Source organism: Nicotiana tomentosiformis, chromosome 11, assembly GCF_000390325.3.
Source record: "Nicotiana tomentosiformis chromosome 11, ASM39032v3, whole genome shotgun sequence".
Taxonomy (NCBI): domain Eukaryota; kingdom Viridiplantae; phylum Streptophyta; class Magnoliopsida; order Solanales; family Solanaceae; genus Nicotiana; species Nicotiana tomentosiformis.
Window position 1 is genome coordinate 39,427,550 of NC_090822.1, and position 19,818 is coordinate 39,447,367.

Consider the following 19,818-nt stretch of genomic DNA (forward strand, 5'->3'; position numbering starts at 1 on the left):
ATGTGACATGACACCTGATGTGATATGTCATATGATGTGACATGACACCCTCTCATCCAACGGGTAAACCTTCTACCCAATGGGCAAATACCATTATTTTATCTTCTCCTGTGAGCTAAATTAATTACATTGATACAAACACATACATAGGTAAAGAGTACACGGTATTATAGCCATGGTATTCAAGCACACACTATTCGTTCCATGGTTTTTGCCCAATTTGTTTTAGCAAATCCACTGGGCGATGTGCCTAGGGCTAGTTTTTATATATATATGTAAAGCTAAACCAAATACAAAGGAAAGTAGTGTCTTATCTAGTGTAGCTAATAAAATTTCGATGCTTACATAGCCCCCAATACCAAATTTGAGCAGAAGACACTCAACTATTGTAATACATTTTGAACTACCTGAAAACTGACAACTAAATGCAATGGTAACATCCCACATTGCAATTGCTTGTAGCCTGTGCATTCTTCCTCACTTAATGTAAGCACATATTTGCTCCAGCAGTATCCTGATTTGTAGTGGTGAACTCAAGAAAAGTTGATGAATATGGCCTCCTAGCCGTATGGATTTAAGTGGCATGAGCGACCAATGTCTCCAATTGTAATTCATCTTTTGGAAATAACTGGGCCGCACCTTGTCAACCATTGACCACACTGCCCCATCACGTATCCTGTGTAGCCTTCCTCTCTTAATGTAAGCATACTTTTGCTCAAGCAGTGTCCAACATTGTAATGGCGAGCTCAAGAGACGTCGATTAAAATGTGTTCCCTACTGCATATAGTTTGTACAACAGCATAGCAGAATTTCTGGCACCTTGTACTCACACGTATATAAAGGTTTTTGCATGACTCTCCTTGTAAGTGTCGTAGTTGTCCTCCAAAGTACAGAGCTGATACCTTCTTGTATTCTTGATATCCCAGCATATATACAAAGGTATGTAGTCACCAAGTGCAGATGTATCTGGTAGTTGTCCCATGGTAAGTCCATTATGCCCACATTCCTCTTTGATTTTGATGTCCTGATCCTCTGCACGTAGTTGGTCCTGCCCTATTTGATGTGGAAATCGTGTGATCTCCAACAGCCAACTGATGAAGTCGTTGTGTAGAACCATTCTTGGGATACACTATGAACAAAGTGCACTGGGATTTGACTCCCCAGTACCTTCATTGTTCCCAATTTTGGATGCCAAAAAACTGTTCTTTCCTTAAGTGTCACGCTCAAAATCTGGGCAGTCCTCTCTTGTCTCTCCAGTATTGGTTGCTCTGTTCCTAGTAAACTGAAGATCCTCCATGTTTCCATGCTTGTACTTATCCTTGATTCCCCTCCAATGGAATGAGTACATAGTACTAATACCACCAATTGAAGGTTCCTCAGAAGACAAGGCACGAATATAGTAGCTTGTCCTGCAAAACAAAAACCAGTGTTAGTAGTAAAACAATCCACCTTACTCTCCTCCATCCGTATTTGAGTTTGGTGGTTGTATGTTTCCTTTCCATATTTCCCCCCAGTGATTATTTCAATCGTATCTAACTTCTGGTTCGTACTCGCAAATATGGGCATAACCATTTGTCATTGTTAACTATCCTTCTTCCTTGTGGTTCCAGTTGATTAAAAGATTGGGCTTCAAAGTCTCCATTATCAAGGGCATAGTTAGCTAGGTAATCAGCTAGTTTGTTTCCCTCTCTCATTATGTGTGAGAACCTAGTTTTGCTTCTTCCCATCGGTTCCTTTATTTCCTCCAAATATGCAGTCACTGCCCAAGGTGGATCCCAATTTCCCTCTATCACATTCTTCATTAACATCGAATCAGTTTGCACTAAGATGTTGGTGTATCCATGATTCACATAGTACCTCAAAGCCTCAAGTATAGCAGCTGCTTCTGCTTCAATATTAGTAGTCTCCTGAATTTCCTTTCCTCTTGCATGCCTGACATCACCTTCTTCATCTCGCACCACAAAACCAATCGAGTTCCGACCTAGATTTCCCCTTGATGCCCCATCTGTGTTTATTTTCACCCAGCCATGTTCAGGTAATTCCCAAAGGACCTTAGTCACCTTCAGCAGTAGTGTGTAATTATCCATTTAGTGTATTAAGTCTGGCCATTTATGAGGGACATTCTACAGACTTGGTTTCCTTAGCCTCACCAGTTGTTGAAGTGTAGATGAAATCTGATATATCACCCTACTAACAGTTACTACATCCCCATGTTTATAACTGTTTCTTCTTTTGCAAAGTTCCCATACAATGATCGATGGTAAAGCATTGAAAATATGTTTATGCCTGGGCACTACATGCAACGACCAACATTTTAGCACTGCCTGAAGCAAAGACATCCCCTTCATATTGATGCCTAATGTTGAAAGAAAATAATGTCACACTGTCCGAGCTGCATAAGAATTGAATAGTACATGTTCCATTGTTTCCTCATATGGATTAGCATAACACCAACATTTAGATGACATAAAGTAACCCAGCCTTCGAAAATAATCATCAAACGACAGCTTGCCTTTCCATACCTTCCACATGAAAAAAGTAATTTTGAAAGGTAATCCTCTCACCCATATATTTTTATATACAACACTAGGATCCTTTCTTCTTCGAGTATATTCCCAGGCAGACTTTACAGAGAAACTGCCTTTATGCTCCAAAGACCAGTATGGTCTATCAAGGTCATGATGCAACAATGGTGGCTTAATGTTTTCAGTAACATGTTGTGCCAGTTCTTGTGGGAGTATTTCCAGTAGCTTTTTCTCATCCCACGACCCATATACTATAACATCATATACATTGTGCACAGATTCATCACAGTAAAAATCTGGGGGAGTTACAAAGTATAAAGCTCCCAATCTTGTCCAGTTATCAAACCAAAATAGTGAAGAACCCATTCTTGGTTTCCAAACTATCTTATGTTCAATCTCATCTCTACATTCAAGCATTTTCCTCCAAATATGAGATCCTTGTTTCCAAGGAACCACCATTGCATTCAGCTTTTTACAATATTTTTGACTCATGAATGAGCTCCACAAAGTAGGCTTTGTCCTAAAATTCTACCATACTTTACAAAATAAAGCCTTTGATACATCATGTAGCGATCTAAATCCTACCCCTTCTTCCTCTTGTGATAGACATAATGTGTCCCAAGATGCCTAATGCTTAGCTTTTCCTCCCACAGAATTACTCCAGAAGAATCGAGCAAACAATTTATGGAGTTTGTTTATAACAAAAGAGGGGGGATTCACAGCTGATGATACTAGATGAATTGGCATAGTTTGAAGCACATGATAGATCAAAGCTACCTGCCACCAATGGAAAAAAGTTTACCTTTCCATGATTGAAGCTTGTCCAGTATCTTATTTATAAGCCCCTGATAGTAATCGATCCTTATCCTTGCATGATAGTAAGCCCCTGATATTGGAATTCACGCTATGTTGGAGCTTTGAAGTCTGAGTAAAAGCCCAAAGTCTTAGTTGGGATCGAGTTCGGGGATCAACGGACCCTAATACATTCAAAGAGAGGCGAATAATCGAGCCGGGCGTCACCCAGGTGCACGAGCGCGCACTGGGCGCGCATGTGAGGCAGTGTACTGTGCAAAATGCGTGACCAAGTGCGCGAGCACATCTCCAGGTGTGCGTCCGCACACGTCCTGTCCGTAAAGAGTCCTATTTCGTTAAGGAGAAGGTGTGTTCATTTGGGCCCGACCCTACTTGGTATATATACATGGAAAAATAGTATTTTGAGGACTTTTAACATACTTTAGACCTAAGGACGCTAAGGAGAAGTGGGAGAAGCAAGAGCACAAGGATTTCATCATTCAATCATCAACTCAAGACAAGGGTTTGGACCGTTTTATGTTTTTCTTTAACTTAAACGTATTTGTGATGAAGTACTCCATATTTATGGAGTAGTTCTCTTTAGTGGTTGATGGATTTGGAGTATTGATATTTGTTTGTGGATATTAATTCTAATTTTTATGTATTAAATCGTTGTGGGTGTTTTAATTGTTGCATCTATTTTTACATGTTCATGTAATCGAAAGAGGCATAACTTGTGATGTTTTTGCATTATCTTGTTGGTCAAATTCATTGATTCTTCTTAGTAATCGAAAGAGCCTAGTTGAATTATTGTTTAGACCTAGTTAGGAGAATAATTGGAAGAGGTTCTCTTACAACCCAATCTACTACGAATTCTTGTATATCTTCACCGAGCTTAACTTAGTTCATATTGTGAGGTTGAGACTTAATCGAGAGAGGAGTTTCTACTGGACGTTTGAACTAATAATTGAGTGAATTCGAGAGACTCACTTGAACCTTAGGAAATAATTAGCTAGAGTTAAATCCCAGACAAATATCTTGCTCCTATCTCATCAACCCCTATTTTCTCCCATTGATATCTTCCTTACTCATTGCTGCGATTGTCATTAGTCAATAGATTAAACTCTTAGTTAAATTTTAGTTTTAATCACACAAATCTCAATTGCTGATCATCTTGGATAGCAATCAAGTTATAAACTACAAAAATACTGTTTAACTCTAATCCATATGGATACGATATATTATTATACTATATTTGACTAGCGAGCATATTTAAGTGTGTGTTTTGCGCTCGTCACCAATTCCAGTAGCTGTGGGTCTAGGGCTGCGATTAAATTGAATTTGTTCCAGCAAAGCTAGTTGATTGTTCTCTTCAGTATCCTCTGCATCTTCCACTAAAGCAGCAAACTTATTAGTCGTTTGAACACCATCAATAGGGATAATTTCTTTACCAATGTCGCCTTGTGCATCCTCCTATTGAACTGATTTCTTGACATGATTATCTCGCACCTCTTTCCATTGCTTACCAAATGCCCAATAACTTTTCCACTTGTAAGGATCATCAAAGGGCCCTTATTTTGTTCTTTTTTCCAGCATTACCAGTACCTGCCTGCTTCTATTTGTCATTAGATTCCATTAGTTCTGGATGAAGTTGCCAACATTCAAACTGATCATGACCCTGTATTTTACATTGCTTACAATACTTAGGTAGAAAATCATAATTAATCTTCACCCATTTAGTCCTTACCTCCCTAGTAGCCTCATCCTCAATATCCATACGAACCTTCTTAGGTAAATCTGCTAACAAGTCAACTAGGATTTTGACTCTTGCACAACTAGGCCTAGTTTTATTAATTGTAGCCATGTCTAGGTGTAAAGGCTTCCCCACAGCTGAAGCTATTGAAAACAAGCATTCCTTGACAAAGAAGGTAGGTAGTAAACCTGGAAAAGAGATCCATGCCATAGCCATTGGCGTTTCTTCCTCGGCCTTGAATTTTGCATCATAAATAAGTAATCGCAATTGATATTCATAACCATCCCTGCTTTTGACGTAATAAGCACTTTTCGACGTAAAATTAATGAAATCTTCTCATAAAGTCAATCTAATTAAAACATGTCGATCTCTAAGGAAACCAACACTACATTCACCTTTAATTCCACATTGACTTGGGATGATTCTCCGTAATTTCTAAAGTTCTGGCCAGCCATATGACAATTTTCCAACAACTTCATATTGCAATCCTTCAATTATGTTCATGCGATCAACTTCAGTTTCTGTAGATTTGACAAAAGGTTCTACATTTAATACAGTAGCACGTCGCATCTGGATAGGCTCAAAATTGGTTTTTGATTATGGTTCGACTGCATTGGACTGTTTTGGACGACTGGTTTTAATATGTTGCTGTAATCTAAGGGTTGGGGATTGTTGTTTTTGGTCGTAGTAGTTGGGGCGAGGGAGGGAGGAGGCTGACCAACAGTAAAAGATGGTTGGCCGCCGGCGGGAGAGACCATGGCAGCGCTCATCGTGAAGATCGCCTACAATCGCGGAAGAAGGTGACTTTTTACTGTTTAATTAGTTTGTATGGTTTTTGCCCATGGTTTTGAAATGGTGCTTTAATTTTTGACCACATATTTTTGATTTTGCATTATCTTTATTTTCAATAAAATGAGGACCACATATTGTCTTACACATACTCATTACAAAGCACATACACACTATCACATTTTAAGAATGGGGTTACACAAAAAATCCCAAATTATATAACTCTCTATCTCTCATTTCTTCACTCATAGCCGCACCCCCATCTCAACAAGGCTCTCTCCTTTCTCACAGCCGCATCCCCCATCTTCTTCTGCTTTTTGAAAGAAGATGATCTGACTCACAGTTGATCTGCACTAGCCAGGCAGTCAAGAAAGGACATACAAAAAATAAGCCAAGCTTATGAACTGTCCAGAGTAACCAAAAACAGTCAAATAATATCATTGTGTTCCAGGTAATGGAAGAAAGAGATGATTTGAGAAATATTAACTCGTATTTTGCTATACAAAAGCGCCAATTCCGACTACCCATATAACGCTAATGTCGTCCTTCCATAATGGAAACCTATACTCATTAAGTTTGTCACGCCCTGACCTCGGGGAGCACGACCGACGCTCAACAGAGTTACCCCGGTCGAGCAAGCCCGCACAGTGCCGTCTACCCAACTCACCCACAAATAAAGAGACGAATGCATTTCACTAATTAGTCAGTAAGAAGTCATGTGAACAACATCATTTCATTTCCATTAGTTACGTCCTTAACAAATGTTCAAAACAATACATTGTACAATCATAGTTAAAGTGGGACAGATGATACAATTACAACATTTTTAGTTTTAAATTTCCCAAAACAGACACAACCCACACTATGTCTACGGAGCCTCTAACAGGAACAAAAGAGTGCTATGACAGTGCCGATAACAAGGCACCGGCTATACCTCAAAACGCTATGTACAAAGGATAGAAGATACAAGACCCCGAAATGAAGTGGGGCTCATCAAATCGGCTAAGGAGAGGGTGCGCTGCTATCACTGATCAATACCACCTGCATCCATTAAAGATGTAGTGCCCCCGGCAAAAAGGATATTAGTACATATGGAATAATACTAGTATGTAAAACTAAACACCCTCTCAATAAAACGAGCAACAGAAAACGAAGAATAAAATATGATATCAATAAGGGACTCAAACGGTATCAAAGTGTCACATTAGGGGAAACGTAAATTTCAAGTAGGTTTCGGTAATTTAAGTTGGGAGATCTTTAGCACCGATATACCACCGTATTTTAGCACGGAGTCCGATCTCAGCCGACCGGCTAAGCCGTCTCACCCCGAGACATACACTCACAATACCACCATGTGCGCGGCATGGCGTCCGATCTCAACCCGATCAGCTAAGCCATCTCACCACAATGCCGTGTGGGTCGACATTACATCACATCTAGCTAGCAGTAATCTCATCCCATTTAAGGGGAAAACATCCCAACACACCAATCCCATCCTATATAAGGGGAAACAGTCTCATCACATTAACACGGGGATTTATCCCTCAATCACTCCTACACCGGCACGTGTAGTTTTGGGGTTAGGTTGTTCCGACCTACCCTTCCTCGGTGGCTAATCGATACTCCCAAAGCATTTGTTATTAAAAGTATTTACCATTAAATTCATATTCTTTTACATGTCATTCATTTTATTGACATCATTGGCCATAACGCAATATCATTCTTGGCACATTGGTCGTACTTCATAATTCAAGCTCACTATTCCATTTTCAATCATTATCATGGATAATCAACAGTAAGGCCTTTCAAATTAAGACTTTAAACACATACTTGAGAAAATTAGGGTCTTAGGCACATATTACCTCTTATACAATTTGATGTGATCACTTTCATTTGGACTTGACTTGAAGTCACAACATTTTAATACATACTCATACTTCAAATACTCTCCCAAAGAATAGCACAATATAATAAGAACATTCTGGAACACATTTGAACATATTTATATATATATATATATATATATATATATATATACACACACACACACACATCATCTGACGTCAAACTTATTCAGAAAAGTCAATTCATAATGGCCAACTCGAGACTTACAAGATCATCATGGGAATTCAATTCTAAGAGAGAAGTTTAGCCAACATACCTTGCCTCGAGCCCTTTTAATTTACTAAAATGTTCCAGAGATCCTAGCCACTTCGATATATTTAGAGATATTGCAAAATTGAATACAAATTAGGAAGGAGTTCATAATTCTAGCTCACTTGAGCATTTTATCAAACACTGGGTGTGTATTAAAGTTCCAAGGTCCTCCTATGGTAAATTCTATCATCCCACTACCCAAAGCTTACCCAAAAGAGCTCAACAATCTTCCCACTACCCTAGATGGTGCATGCATGTAAAATAAACAACTCTCACACCCCAGAATTTACTTGGCTTATTACCTATTTTCAGTTAAAATCACTAAATTGAGGGCTATGGAGTAAAAACTTACCTCTAGGATGAAGACCTAGTGAATTCTTCTTACAATTTCTTCAACTTTGAACAAGAATTGATGGATGATAAGCTTAGGAACTCCCCCTCACTCTTTGGCACTCCCTCACTCTGGAATATATGTTTTTGCTTCAGAAGTGGTCCATTACTCTAATATATTGAAATAGGGTCGGGTAAAAAAATTAGAAAAAAAAAGGAGCCCCGTCACACATCTGCGGTCGCATATGCGACACATAATGCTTCTGCGGTCCGCGAAATGGTCCTCCGGAACTGGGCAACTCTGCCCCACTCTGCAGCCATTATGCGGTCCGCAGACCTGTTCTGCGGTCGCATAATGCGCCGCAGAACCTCCCTCCGAAAAATTTTCATGTTGGTTCCGCGGTCGATGTGCGGCCCGCGAAATGGTTTTGCGATCGCATAGTGACCGCACAATATCATCCAAACTTTACCCAGTTTTTTGCTTCATTCTGCGGCCCGCATAGTGGGCCGCAGAAATGTCTTTTTCTGCCAAAAATTTTCCTTTACTCCCCAGCGCAATGTCCAACCCAAAAAATCTACTTTGGCACCACAAAATCCCGGGTTATAGGTAAAATATTTACGGGGCCTCACATTAAGCATTCAAATAAAATTCGAATTTTCAACAGTACAATGAAAAATAACCTGTTATGGGAAACAATGCTTGAAATGTGGAAATGAAACAGCAAAGCAACTGTATGTTCCAGAGGAAAAGACCACAAATGTTCGCTGGCCTTTTATTGGGGAAAATCCTTCTTTGTTCTCCAAAAAAGCATTAGTAACATACTGTAAGATTTTGTGGTAAGTCATTTCACGAGTCTCACTACAATTAAGCATTTAGTAGTGACTAACATGACATCTATAGCATCTTTTCTTTCTTAAAATTAAAAGAACTTTAATATCTAACAGGATTGACGTACAATGTTCAAGACTTTTGGAATTACAAGGATTTACCAGATATAAGCTTGGTGACGCAATGTTCTCAGTTCAGTCAATATGCATGATATATGAGACTTGCTATCAAACCAAAAACAAAAACTCACAAATGGGAATACTTCAACTAGAACTCCTTTCTTTCATGTATCTGCCTTTTGAGAACCTCATTCTCCTTCCTCAATTTCATTATCTTTTGCTTTAGTGTATGCATATGTTGATTTGAAGTCGAATCTTGTTGGTACTCTACCAGTTTTGTTCTGCTGATAAACACTGCATATGCGAAAGGAACACTTAATTTCTAGCTGTTGTCAACTATAGAGTAACTCGTCCTTTTACTTTCAGATAGTGTGAAGTTTAGTGACTAGAAAAAGATAATGAGAAAAACCATCTATGTATCAGAAGTTACAATACTCACATTCTTTTTCCATATCTCGGAGCCTCTTGTTCAACTCATTTTTCTCTTCTTGCTCAACCAGGAGAGAGTCCTTCAAACCTTGAATCTCATAATGATCTATGAAATAACAGCTAACATTTAGCAGTGGAAGAAAATAGTATGCAACCAACAAGCATATACCAATTGGTGGAACTTTACATCTGGAGTCTACTTCAGCAGACACTTGATCCAAGTTTCTTTTAAGAGCTTCTATTTGGCTCCTATGCACAACTAAATCATGTCGAAGCTGGTTTATGGTCGCTTTGTTAACAGCATCCTCAGTTTGGTATCGTCTGATTTACATCATCAAAGACAACATAGATTCTGCTGAATAAGCAATATAATTTTCCTATATACATATCTCATAATATCAAAGTTACCTGATTTGAGATTCCAACTCTTGAATTCTCTCTGCATGATCCCCTTTAAGTGATTCAATAGTTCTTATGTACTCCTATTTACATGTTTCAATAATCATTGCTGTGTATAACTGTAAAGTCTGATAAAATTGGATTATCATGGGAAAACATGGGATTTTGACCTTTCATATATGAGGTGTGTAAAATCAACAAATGCCTAGATTTTAATAAAGCTTCTATGTATTTCACCATTTTACCCTTCCAATGCTCCAGTGGAGATGTTTGTTCTTCTTTTTCTTTTATAACAATGGTGTTCGGGTCAGCTTGTACACACCTCGAATAATTCCACCGGGGTACATGCTATGTCCCACCAGCACAGGTACCGGAACTCTATCCACCAAAGCTTAGTAAGACAGGAAGAAATTACCTAGTATTTTTGTCTCCACTCAAATTTGTGGAGGTGTTTGTTCATTTAGTTGTATAAGTAAATAGGACAAAATAAATAGTACTCCCTCCATCGTGAATACTCTTTCCATTTTGAGACATCCAAAATGTTTGACATTATTCTATACAATATTCACAACTTTCAAGAAGTCATATACTTTAACGATTATGTTCATCAAATTAATAACTTAAACTTCATATCAAATCAAACACTGCCGTATCAAACTGAATGAAGGGAGTACTAAGTTTGACTTACCCAGACACCAACAAATGTGTGAGCAACAACTTTCCTTATTTTCTTTTTTCACTATTTTTTCCTTGTTTCCCTTCAATCTGCCTAGATAGCTTTGAATTGAAGACAATTTATGTGCAAGAAGGCCCCATAAAAGATATGTTTGTGCATTCATTAAGATATACTCTTCTTGTGTCCTAAAAATTGGCCTGAACTCACATTTTCTTTCTGTAAAAACTCATGATGTACACCCTTTAGATCCTCCTTCAAGCTCTGGCAACTTGAATGGCTTTCAATCTGTCACTTATTATAACAATTCAAGATAATCAAAGAACTTCGGCAATAAAACATACAAGATTCAGCGGCAACCACTAAGAAAGCTCTGAAATACTTGGCTTGTCTTCAACTACCTCATAAAAATGCATTAATCCAGATAAACAACAGGAAAAATGGTGTTTGTTTGGTGAAAGTGCACCTTATAAGCCAATGTGTTGAGTGATTCAGCGTAAAGCTTTCTCAACCGATCATTTTCTGCATGAATAAGCATGGTTTATTTGACATGAAGAGGACAAAGTCCTACACAGGAAAAACATAACAACTTGAAGTCAAAGTTTAGGCTCATATCTATCAGGTTAGCACAAGCCTGTAGACATTGGAGTATCCCTCTAACCGTGACTATTATTAACGTTTTTTTGAAGAAATTTTTCGTAACATTGGGGCTGCAAATGCTTATCGATGGAAGCTTGAAAGCAGTTCATTCACAAAAATCAACTAATATTATGATGTACTGCATAAACAAAGGATAATCATCAAAGGGATCTTCCTTGAATGAAGGAATGTGAAATTTATTCTCTCATCTCCTAATCCATATATTAAACATGACTTCTGTTTTTTGTAATGAAGCTCATTAGTCAATTTGCGGTTTGAAAGAAAAGTGAAAATAATTATCTACTTAAACCTATAATGATCCTCACGGATTCTCAAGATTTGACTAAAACAAGTGTTACAGAATATACGGATCTGAGATGTAACACTCTGCATAAATGAATATCTGAAACAACACATGTTTATCATGTATGTGCCTTTGATTTTCAGTTAGTTCTTTGAAATCTTAGACATGATAATGATCATGCTTTTCTTTCATTGAGACCTTCAAAGAATGTGATATAAGAAGATCAAACAGGCATATACAATTGCTTAAACAAGTCAAATAATAAGTTGTCCCGAAATTACAGCAACCATCTCTATTTACTAATCCCAGCTCCAAAATTCAACAATGAAAGACAAGACGCCAATGTGTCTAATTAAAACCACACTTTCTCTATCAAAACATGGACACAACAATGTTTTTTTTCTTTGGTCAACCACTTAAAACTTTTAAGAAATTTAGTACTTTATTTCACTCCTGCAGTTGATAACCAAGGCCAGTGTTGGCAAAGGCTCATTTAAGGTGCACTTAAGCCCTGAAGCTCAGGAAAGCTCAAGGAGGGCACTTCGCCTAGCTTAAGTTGCACTTCAGTGTAGGCAAGGCACTAAGGTGTGCGCCTCAATGCCCATGAGTTCTATCTTGAATTGAGCAGTACTAAACAACAAATATTATAGCAAATAAGTGTATTAGTTGCTGAGGCAAACACTAGGAGAGAATTTGTTTCCTTTTTTGAATTGCATGTCTTTTTATTTGTTTCCTTAGTTGCGCCTTTTTTTTACTAACGCCCGCATTTTAATTGCGCTTTGCGCTTAAAGCCCCAGTCGACTTGGAGCGCTTTTTAGAGCTTTTCACTTTTGACAACACTGAGCAAGGCACCTCAATCTCAAGCACGAGGTGCAGGTTTTATTTGGTGCAATGATCCTCAATTTTACTTTGTTACCTTTGTTTCAACACAGATTCACAGATTTTCAAAGGCTATCCAGCGAAATTATGTTTAGTCCTTACAAAATCTCCCAGTTTCACATCCCAAGAAAGAAATTCATAAAAGGGTGGAGTGATTGATTTCTATGGTAAAATTCTAACCTTAAAAGAAGAAAAATATCAACTTATGTCCACCCTTACTCACCCTGCCCCAGAAATTAACCCTATCCCCTACAAATCCAAAACAAGTTTTTTTTTTCCACAAAACCAACACTAGAATCGTGTATACATTCACCAGGGGCGGATTTAGCATTTAAGTTATGGCCTTATGGGTTAATTCGGAATTTGTAGTTTTTGCTCGACCTTGTATATGTTTTTTAAAAATCCACTAAATAAGTACAAATAAAAGATTTTGAACCGGGTGTGGTAGGATCCGAACTCAAACCCTTTAAGTTCAAATCCTCAATCTGCTCATCATTAACTAATGATTTTCGGAAGTCGGCCCTTTAGATGCTTTTCCGGCAAAATTAAGCCAATTTTCAGCAAATAAAAACACATTCTATAGTGGGTGGTAAGCACCTTCCACTTCCAACCAAGAGGTTGTGAGTTCGAGTCACCCCAAGAGCAAGATGGGAAGTTCTTGGAGGGAGGGAGCCGAGTGTCTATTGGAAACAGCCTCTCTACCCTAGAATAGGGTTAAGGTCTGCGTACACACTACCCTCCCCAGACCCCACTAGTGAAATTATACTGGGTTGTTGTTGTTGTAAAAACACATTCCATAGTGTCCTGATGTTGAGACCAGTTTACGTCCAACTTATATGTTAGACATGTCAGTTTCTACGGTTGCGATATATCATATAAGTACCCCAAATATACTCCTGAAAAAAAAAGGCATCCTAAAATTTGAAAACCATATGGAAGATTATTGAGGATAGTCAAACTAAGAATTCTCGAAAAATAAAAATGTAGAAATTGACCAGATTGAAGGCGTTGTACGGTGAATTCAAGAGCTTCTCGTTTCGTGCTTCCCGTGATGTAGTCCGCTTGCAAGGTTTGAATCTCCACAGCGCCGTTCTTAAATTCCTGCAAAATAAATTAAAAAGTTGGAAGCATAAACAGAACCATAAGAGAGAGGAGTGTACGCACTTACGTCATATATTTGGTCGAAGCTCGAAAGCAATGACTCCATAGCTTCGTCAGTTGTTGCCGCCATTGCTGGCTGTTCTCTTCACTGTTTCGATTTTGGGCAATTGAAATGTCGGTTGAAACTGTTTGGGAAATACTCCCTCTTTCTCTATCCCATTTAAAGTTGGAGGAAGCGCTGAGTTATAACGTGACACTCATTCCCCATTTTAATGTTTTAATTTCATAAATAACCGTTGAAGTAGGTGATGAGATCAAAGACGAGGATGCTTAACCCAAAATTGGATTATTAAAATAAAATAATTAAATTTATAAGCGTGTCATCAACTTACGTTAGGCCAACCTGGGAACTAGATGTGGTCACGTTTCTGATCTAACACCAGAGGCGATAGCTTAGGATAATTGAAAATGAATTCACTTTCATTAATCGGAGGCAGGTGAGGGGATGGCGGGCACGCCCCCAGCTTCTTAAGTTTGGGAATTATGCCGGACCAATGCTACGAGCTTCCGGAATCCAATGGACTCTTCATAAAGTCGATCATTACGAGTGTTACGATTCTCCGAATCAAGCTAGATAGTCTCCTATCACTAGAGAAGATCTCCGAATAATTTTTCTAGGGGAGGACTTTCTTGATCGCCTCATTATTCAACCATGCGTGGGATCAAAGAGAAAAAAATGGGATGAGGAAAGGCAAAGCTATTAATCTTTAGTAAAGGCATGGCTTAAGCCAACTCAGGACGGGAGGTCTTTCTACAACTATTATAGCACACAGTAGGAGAGTTCGAGTGTGAAAGCAGTGTACTCACGTGGGAAAATAGACCTTCTTTCTTTGATTTGAAGCAAATTTTTTTGAAAGTAACAATTCCATTCAGTTCGCTTTCGGAAAACTTGCTGGTCGCGGACTAATTCGTTCCTCCCGTATCTTGTTCGTTCTGGAAACACGTATTCCTATTCCATCTTTTCTCGAATCTCCTTTAACGGAAGAAATAGAAGCTCGAGAAGGAATACCAAAAATGGGAACTCCTGTTTACCTTGAGACAAGTATTCCTTCTTATAGATATCACCGGCGGCTTGAAAGCTTACCTTATTATTAGAGAAAGGTTTACCCTAACCAAGGAAGGTGGAAGAAATGAAGTCTCTCTTCTTTTTTTTTTTTGGGAGGGGAGGGGAGGGGGGAGCAGAGTAGTAAAAGAATGAACCAAACCAAATGATTGTTCTAGAATGGCTAGCTTTCTCTCATGTACCTTTTTATATTATATTATGACGCCGGAAAGTTGAAGCTTTCTGAGAATGGAGAACCCGGGACGACAGTGGAGTCCTAACAACAAGACAGTCCGAAAAAAGGCTTTCTCTCTTAAAAATTGATACTAATATATCTTGCAACTCTATAGGATAAAAACCTTCCTTCTAACATAAAATATATGGAGAGAGAAATCGACATAATAAAGTAGGAAAATTAACTAAAGAAGTGCGGGAAATATTTTTCAAAGAGCTTCTTCGAAATTTCGTTATCTTTTTTAAGATAGAAAGGCGAATTACTAACAAAGGAATTTTCTTTATTGAGGTCTAAAACTAACAGATTCAATCTAAATAGTATCTAGACGGTGAAGATAGAATATGAAATAAGACAATGAATTGTAACACAAGAAAAGAGAAAAGATATTATTCCATGATCACTTGGAACTTGAGTGCTTGGAGCTTGGTTAAAGAGAAGTTGTGAGACTGCTAAAGATAAAAAGATAAAATTTCTTATGTAGATATTGATGTAGAGATTTTAGATTGTCCTCTGAAATGTTACAAATGTAAGCTTTTATAATGGTGAATCTCAGTTCTCGCTTCCTTAAATCATGTTGTCGTTACTCTCATTTGTTTGAGCCTTTTAAATGGTTTGTAACGGTTAATTTAATGTTAGAATTTGTAACCATAAGGTAAATATTGAATTCTGGATACTTCGGCGCCTTTCCGAGTACTCGAGTTAACCTTCCGAGGAGTCTTCTGCCTATATCCGATTTTCTAACTTCTCGTTTGCATTTTGGTTGTTTTGCAAGCCGACTGGACATTTATGGCTGCATATCTGTTTTTTTAATGGTACACGTGTTATGTTCGTGTTTTATCAATGCAAATAGTCTTTTCACTTTTCATATATTTTTCGGGAAATTTCCGGATAGTGAAAGATTCTTGGTGGGAAGAAAACGGTTATTGGTATTCTTAATTAGTAGGAGTAAAATCTTTTTTGATCCCCATATCTCGAAATTGAAGTAATATGAGTTGTAATTGAAGTAATTTACGCTGCCTTTATTTAAGGTTCAAGTCACGTGGGCGGCCTCGATTGGTGTTACTATTGGCAGTAATTTCAAGATAATGATAACTATATCCTAGATCAATTTGTTCTGGATCGATGCTCTATATTGTCTAGTTCGAAGGGCCAGTCACTTGCCTATATATGAAGGCTTTCTCTTTTCTTTTTCTTTTTTTTACTTTTAACCTTTTCAACCTAATTTCTTACATCTTTTGCAACTCCCTTTGAGTTCTTCCTTTGTTCTTAAAATTTTTCCAAAGGTTATGAATTCTCAAAATCTTAACTTAGCAGTTAATGAAACCATAGCTTCATTAAGCCATGTTTCTGGTGAATCTCTGGCAGAAGGAATCTTCTCAAGAACCAAAAGTGGGGGAAATCCCCAAAAATCTTCTAAAGGAGAAAGGACCAAGCATGATGTTGAACAAACCATTCAAGATATCCTACCCAGGAAGTTGGATTTCTATGCGGACAGGATCTCGTGGATAAAAACACAAGGGCAATCGGGAAATATGAATTTTCATGTAGATAACCTTTTTTTATGATTCAACCAGAGCATATTCTTCTCGTTCGAGAGGAATATCGTTGGGGTGATTATATCGATATTCAAGTAGCTTTGGAACGGGATTGATTATCAGTTAATGAACTAGTTTTTCCTTCATATATATATTGACCCCTTCACCCTTGGTTTTAATCTTCTGATCGACTCAGTGATCATAGATTTTTGTCGGCACTTCAACATTGGTATAGCTCAAGTTAGCCATGGTGTTTGGATATTGGTGGCCTGTCTTCGATTCTTGATGAATTTGGCTAAGGTTGACTTTATCCTACAACATCTTCTCCGAAGCTTTTCTGGAGTGCGATTTTCTTATATTTTAATCGAGGAAGACGGGCATTGGTGGATACTGAAGATGACCATGAGAGAGGATGGTATGACAAGTTCATTATCATATCAACATGAGAATTAAATCAGTCTGGAAACCAATCATTTCCTGAAATGTGAAACAATAAGCATAAGCACATTACCCTTTTTTTAGGCTTATGTTTGATAAATGAAGAATTTAACCACTTATTAGTATCTTTTTACTATAGTCTTTAGTCCGAAAGTACATATTTAATTCCCGATTCTAATAATAATTATTGAATTTCAGGCTTGCTAGGAAGGATTTAAGGTCTTGAAGGAAAAATGACACAAAATGAAATAATCATAGGCAATTCAGTTGAAGAGGAGAAGGGCAACGAAAAGTGCGACCCGCAAAAGAAGAAGTGTGGCCACAAAATTAAAAGTGTGATCCACAAAAAAAGAAGCGCGATAGAAAAATGAGAAACTGAAGCCTCAGAACCTCAAGCAGAAGTGCGGTCCGCACTTGAAAGTGCGCAGCCGCACTTTGATTCGCAAAGCAGTCCGTACTGCTGAAATAAAAGATCAAAGAATGAGCAGACAACCAATTTTGTTTTCTCTCCATGTGCGACCACAAAAGGAATAATGCTGCTGCAAAACCTTATGTGTGGCCACGACGCCTGAAGGGCGACCGAAAAGTCCCACTCGTTATCAGCAAATGGCAATTCAAATCCAGCAAAGTGCGAGCAACAAATCTCTTCTTGCAGTCGCAAAGTCCTCTGAAGGGCATTATTGGCAGAAATTTTGGGAGTCCTATAAATAGAATTCTTTAGCTCTTTTAGGGTATCTTCTCACTATAGTAGCTGTGGGTTAGTTAATTTTAGCTATTTGGAGCAAGTTTGAGCTACAATTGGACTCATCTGATCTTTCTTTTATTTTAGTATTATGTCTTTAATTTCATCTTGTATTTATGATTTTATGTCTCTTATCATGAGTAGCTAGATTTTTATCTATGGTTATAATCCAACTCTAGTGTGTGAATCTTATGGGTTGTTAATATTATACTTGTTTTTGACTGGGTTAAGTTTTATTTAGCCATTTTCATGCTTTAAATTTGAATTAGTTGTTGCAAGAGGAACTAAGTTTAGGAAAACTTGGCTAACAAGAAATTGGACTAGTTGAGGGATTGATTGGTTCAATTAATGGATTTGGACTAGAGATAGCGATAATTCAACTTGGGCTCATAATCAATTATTCTTATAGCTACCCATTTAGACTTGAGAAAACTAATTTGGATATAATCACTCTTTAATCAAGAGATATTGAGTGAACACTTTAGATTTGAGAGTCATAACAACCCTAATCAATCAAGCAATCATATTAGATTTCACCCATTAGGTTTACACCTAGTTTAGGACTACAACTCTAGGCCTTTCTTTATTTGTTGTAACTTTGTTAAAATCTTACATATTAAGTGTTTGATAAATAGTCTCTTAGATAATTCTTAGTATAATTAATAGTGTTACTAAATCAAGTTTTGTTGAAAGTTAATCTAAGATATATTAATTTGCCTACTTAAGTATTTACCATATCACCCATTCAAACTCCTTGTGGTTCGATCCCGACTCTAGTTTGGTATATTATATTGCAAACTACTATTACATATCCCATCTTGGGGTGTGCCTTGGGCATTATTAATTTTGGCGCCGTTTTCGGGGATCGAATCCGGGTCACCCACGTGACAGACGGGAATACTTACGGCATAATCACTCTTTAATCGAGAGATATTGAGTGAGCACTTTAGATTTGAGAGTCATAACAACCCTAATCAATCAAGCAAGCATATTAGATTTCACCCATCAGGTTTACACCTAGGTTAGGACTACAACTCTAGGTCTTTCTCTATTTATTGCAACTTTGTTAAACTCTCGTATATTTAGTGTTTGATAAATTGTCTCTTAGATTTACTATAATTAATAGTGTTACTAAACCAAGTTTTATTGGAACTTAATTTAAGATATATTAACTTGCTTACTTAAGTATTTACCTTAGCACCCATTCAAACTCCTTATGGTTCGACCCCTACTCTAATTGGATATAATATTTTACAAATGACTGTTACATATCCTATCTTAGGGTGTGTGTTAGGCATTATCAACTTTAGCGCCATTGCTGAGGAATTTACGGTGTTAGCTATATACTTGATTGTGTTTCTTGAGTATCTTCTTTTACTTTCGTGTTACTTAATCGTTTGTGTGATTGTAGGTTACCAATGGTGAACATCGAGCTTGATAAATTATAATTGGGAGAGGTGAATAGCGAGGATAAGCAACTTGATAAAATGCCTCCGGCACTATAAGCAAACCGCCAAGGACGTGCACAACATGACAATGTGCTCCACCTCCCCCACCTCTACCACCACCACAAGCCCAAGAGGCGCAACACCAGAATTTACCAAATGAAGGATATTCTAGGTCTATAGTCTTCCCCGCATTAGGGTACGCAACTTCCAAATCACCAATGTGCTACTCACTTTGCTCGAGCAACAAGGCTATTTCACCGGAGCTCCGCATCAAAATGCTTATAAATATTTGAAAGATTTTGTGGATACGTGTTGGGTAGCAAACAAATAAATATTTCGGAAGATGCATTGAGGTTAAGACTATTTCCCTTCTAACTACGGGGGAAGGCTTTTGATTGGTTGGAATGCTTGCCCAATCATTCTATTCATACATGAGATGAGTTGGCGGCAAAGTTCATTTCTAAATTCTTTTCCCCTAGCATATGGCAACCTTTCGGGATGATATTGGCCTTCAAGTAAGAATCCTGTCACGCCCCGACCTCGGAGAGCGCGACCGGCGCTCAACCGAGATACCCCGGTCAAGTAAGCTTTTACAATACC

At 37.9% G+C, this 19,818-nt stretch overlaps 2 protein-coding genes and 2 long non-coding RNA genes across 6 annotated transcripts; 1 reads left to right on the top strand and 3 right to left on the bottom strand.

The window, feature by feature from the left end:
- Positions 1 to 2,378: 2,378 nt before the first annotated feature.
- Positions 2,379 to 2,984, bottom strand: LOC138901301 (uncharacterized). The gene has a single exon (XM_070189056.1). The coding sequence runs from the start codon at positions 2,982 to 2,984 to the stop codon at positions 2,379 to 2,381; it is 606 nt and encodes a 201-aa protein (XP_070045157.1).
- A 3,589-nt stretch (positions 2,985 to 6,573) lies between these two features.
- On the bottom strand, positions 6,574 to 14,232 carry LOC104106826 (protein At-4/1). Of its 3 annotated transcripts, none has more exons than XR_011412427.1 (9): positions 13,786 to 14,232; positions 13,613 to 13,718; positions 11,262 to 11,317; positions 11,006 to 11,083; positions 10,132 to 10,205; positions 9,911 to 10,044; positions 9,734 to 9,829; positions 9,028 to 9,588; positions 6,574 to 6,900 (listed from the first exon to the last, which is right to left on the bottom strand). XR_011412427.1 is itself a non-coding variant. In XM_009615457.4 (9 exons), the coding sequence occupies exons 1-8, from the start codon at positions 13,846 to 13,848 to the stop codon at positions 9,443 to 9,445; spliced, it is 753 nt and encodes a 250-aa protein (XP_009613752.1). In that variant the 5' UTR covers positions 13,849 to 14,229; the 3' UTR covers positions 6,574 to 6,900; positions 9,426 to 9,442. The 3 variants fall into 3 exon arrangements, 2 of the variants coding, with proteins under 2 accessions (XP_009613752.1, XP_033514696.1); XM_009615457.4 differs by having other exon boundaries at positions 9,426 to 9,588; positions 13,786 to 14,229; XM_033658805.2 differs by lacking the exon at positions 11,006 to 11,083 and having other exon boundaries at positions 9,426 to 9,588; positions 13,786 to 14,223.
- On the bottom strand, positions 12,567 to 13,606 carry LOC138900991 (uncharacterized). Its single transcript, XR_011412428.1, has 2 exons — positions 13,409 to 13,606; positions 12,567 to 13,194 (listed from the first exon to the last, which is right to left on the bottom strand). It is a non-coding gene; the product is annotated as an uncharacterized lncRNA (long non-coding RNA).
- Positions 14,233 to 16,128: 1,896 nt separating the features above from the next.
- LOC104106825 (uncharacterized) lies at positions 16,129 to 17,992 on the top strand. Its single transcript, XR_688648.4, has 2 exons — positions 16,129 to 17,005; positions 17,227 to 17,992. It is a non-coding gene; the product is annotated as an uncharacterized lncRNA (long non-coding RNA).
- Positions 17,993 to 19,818: the final 1,826 nt, after the last annotated feature.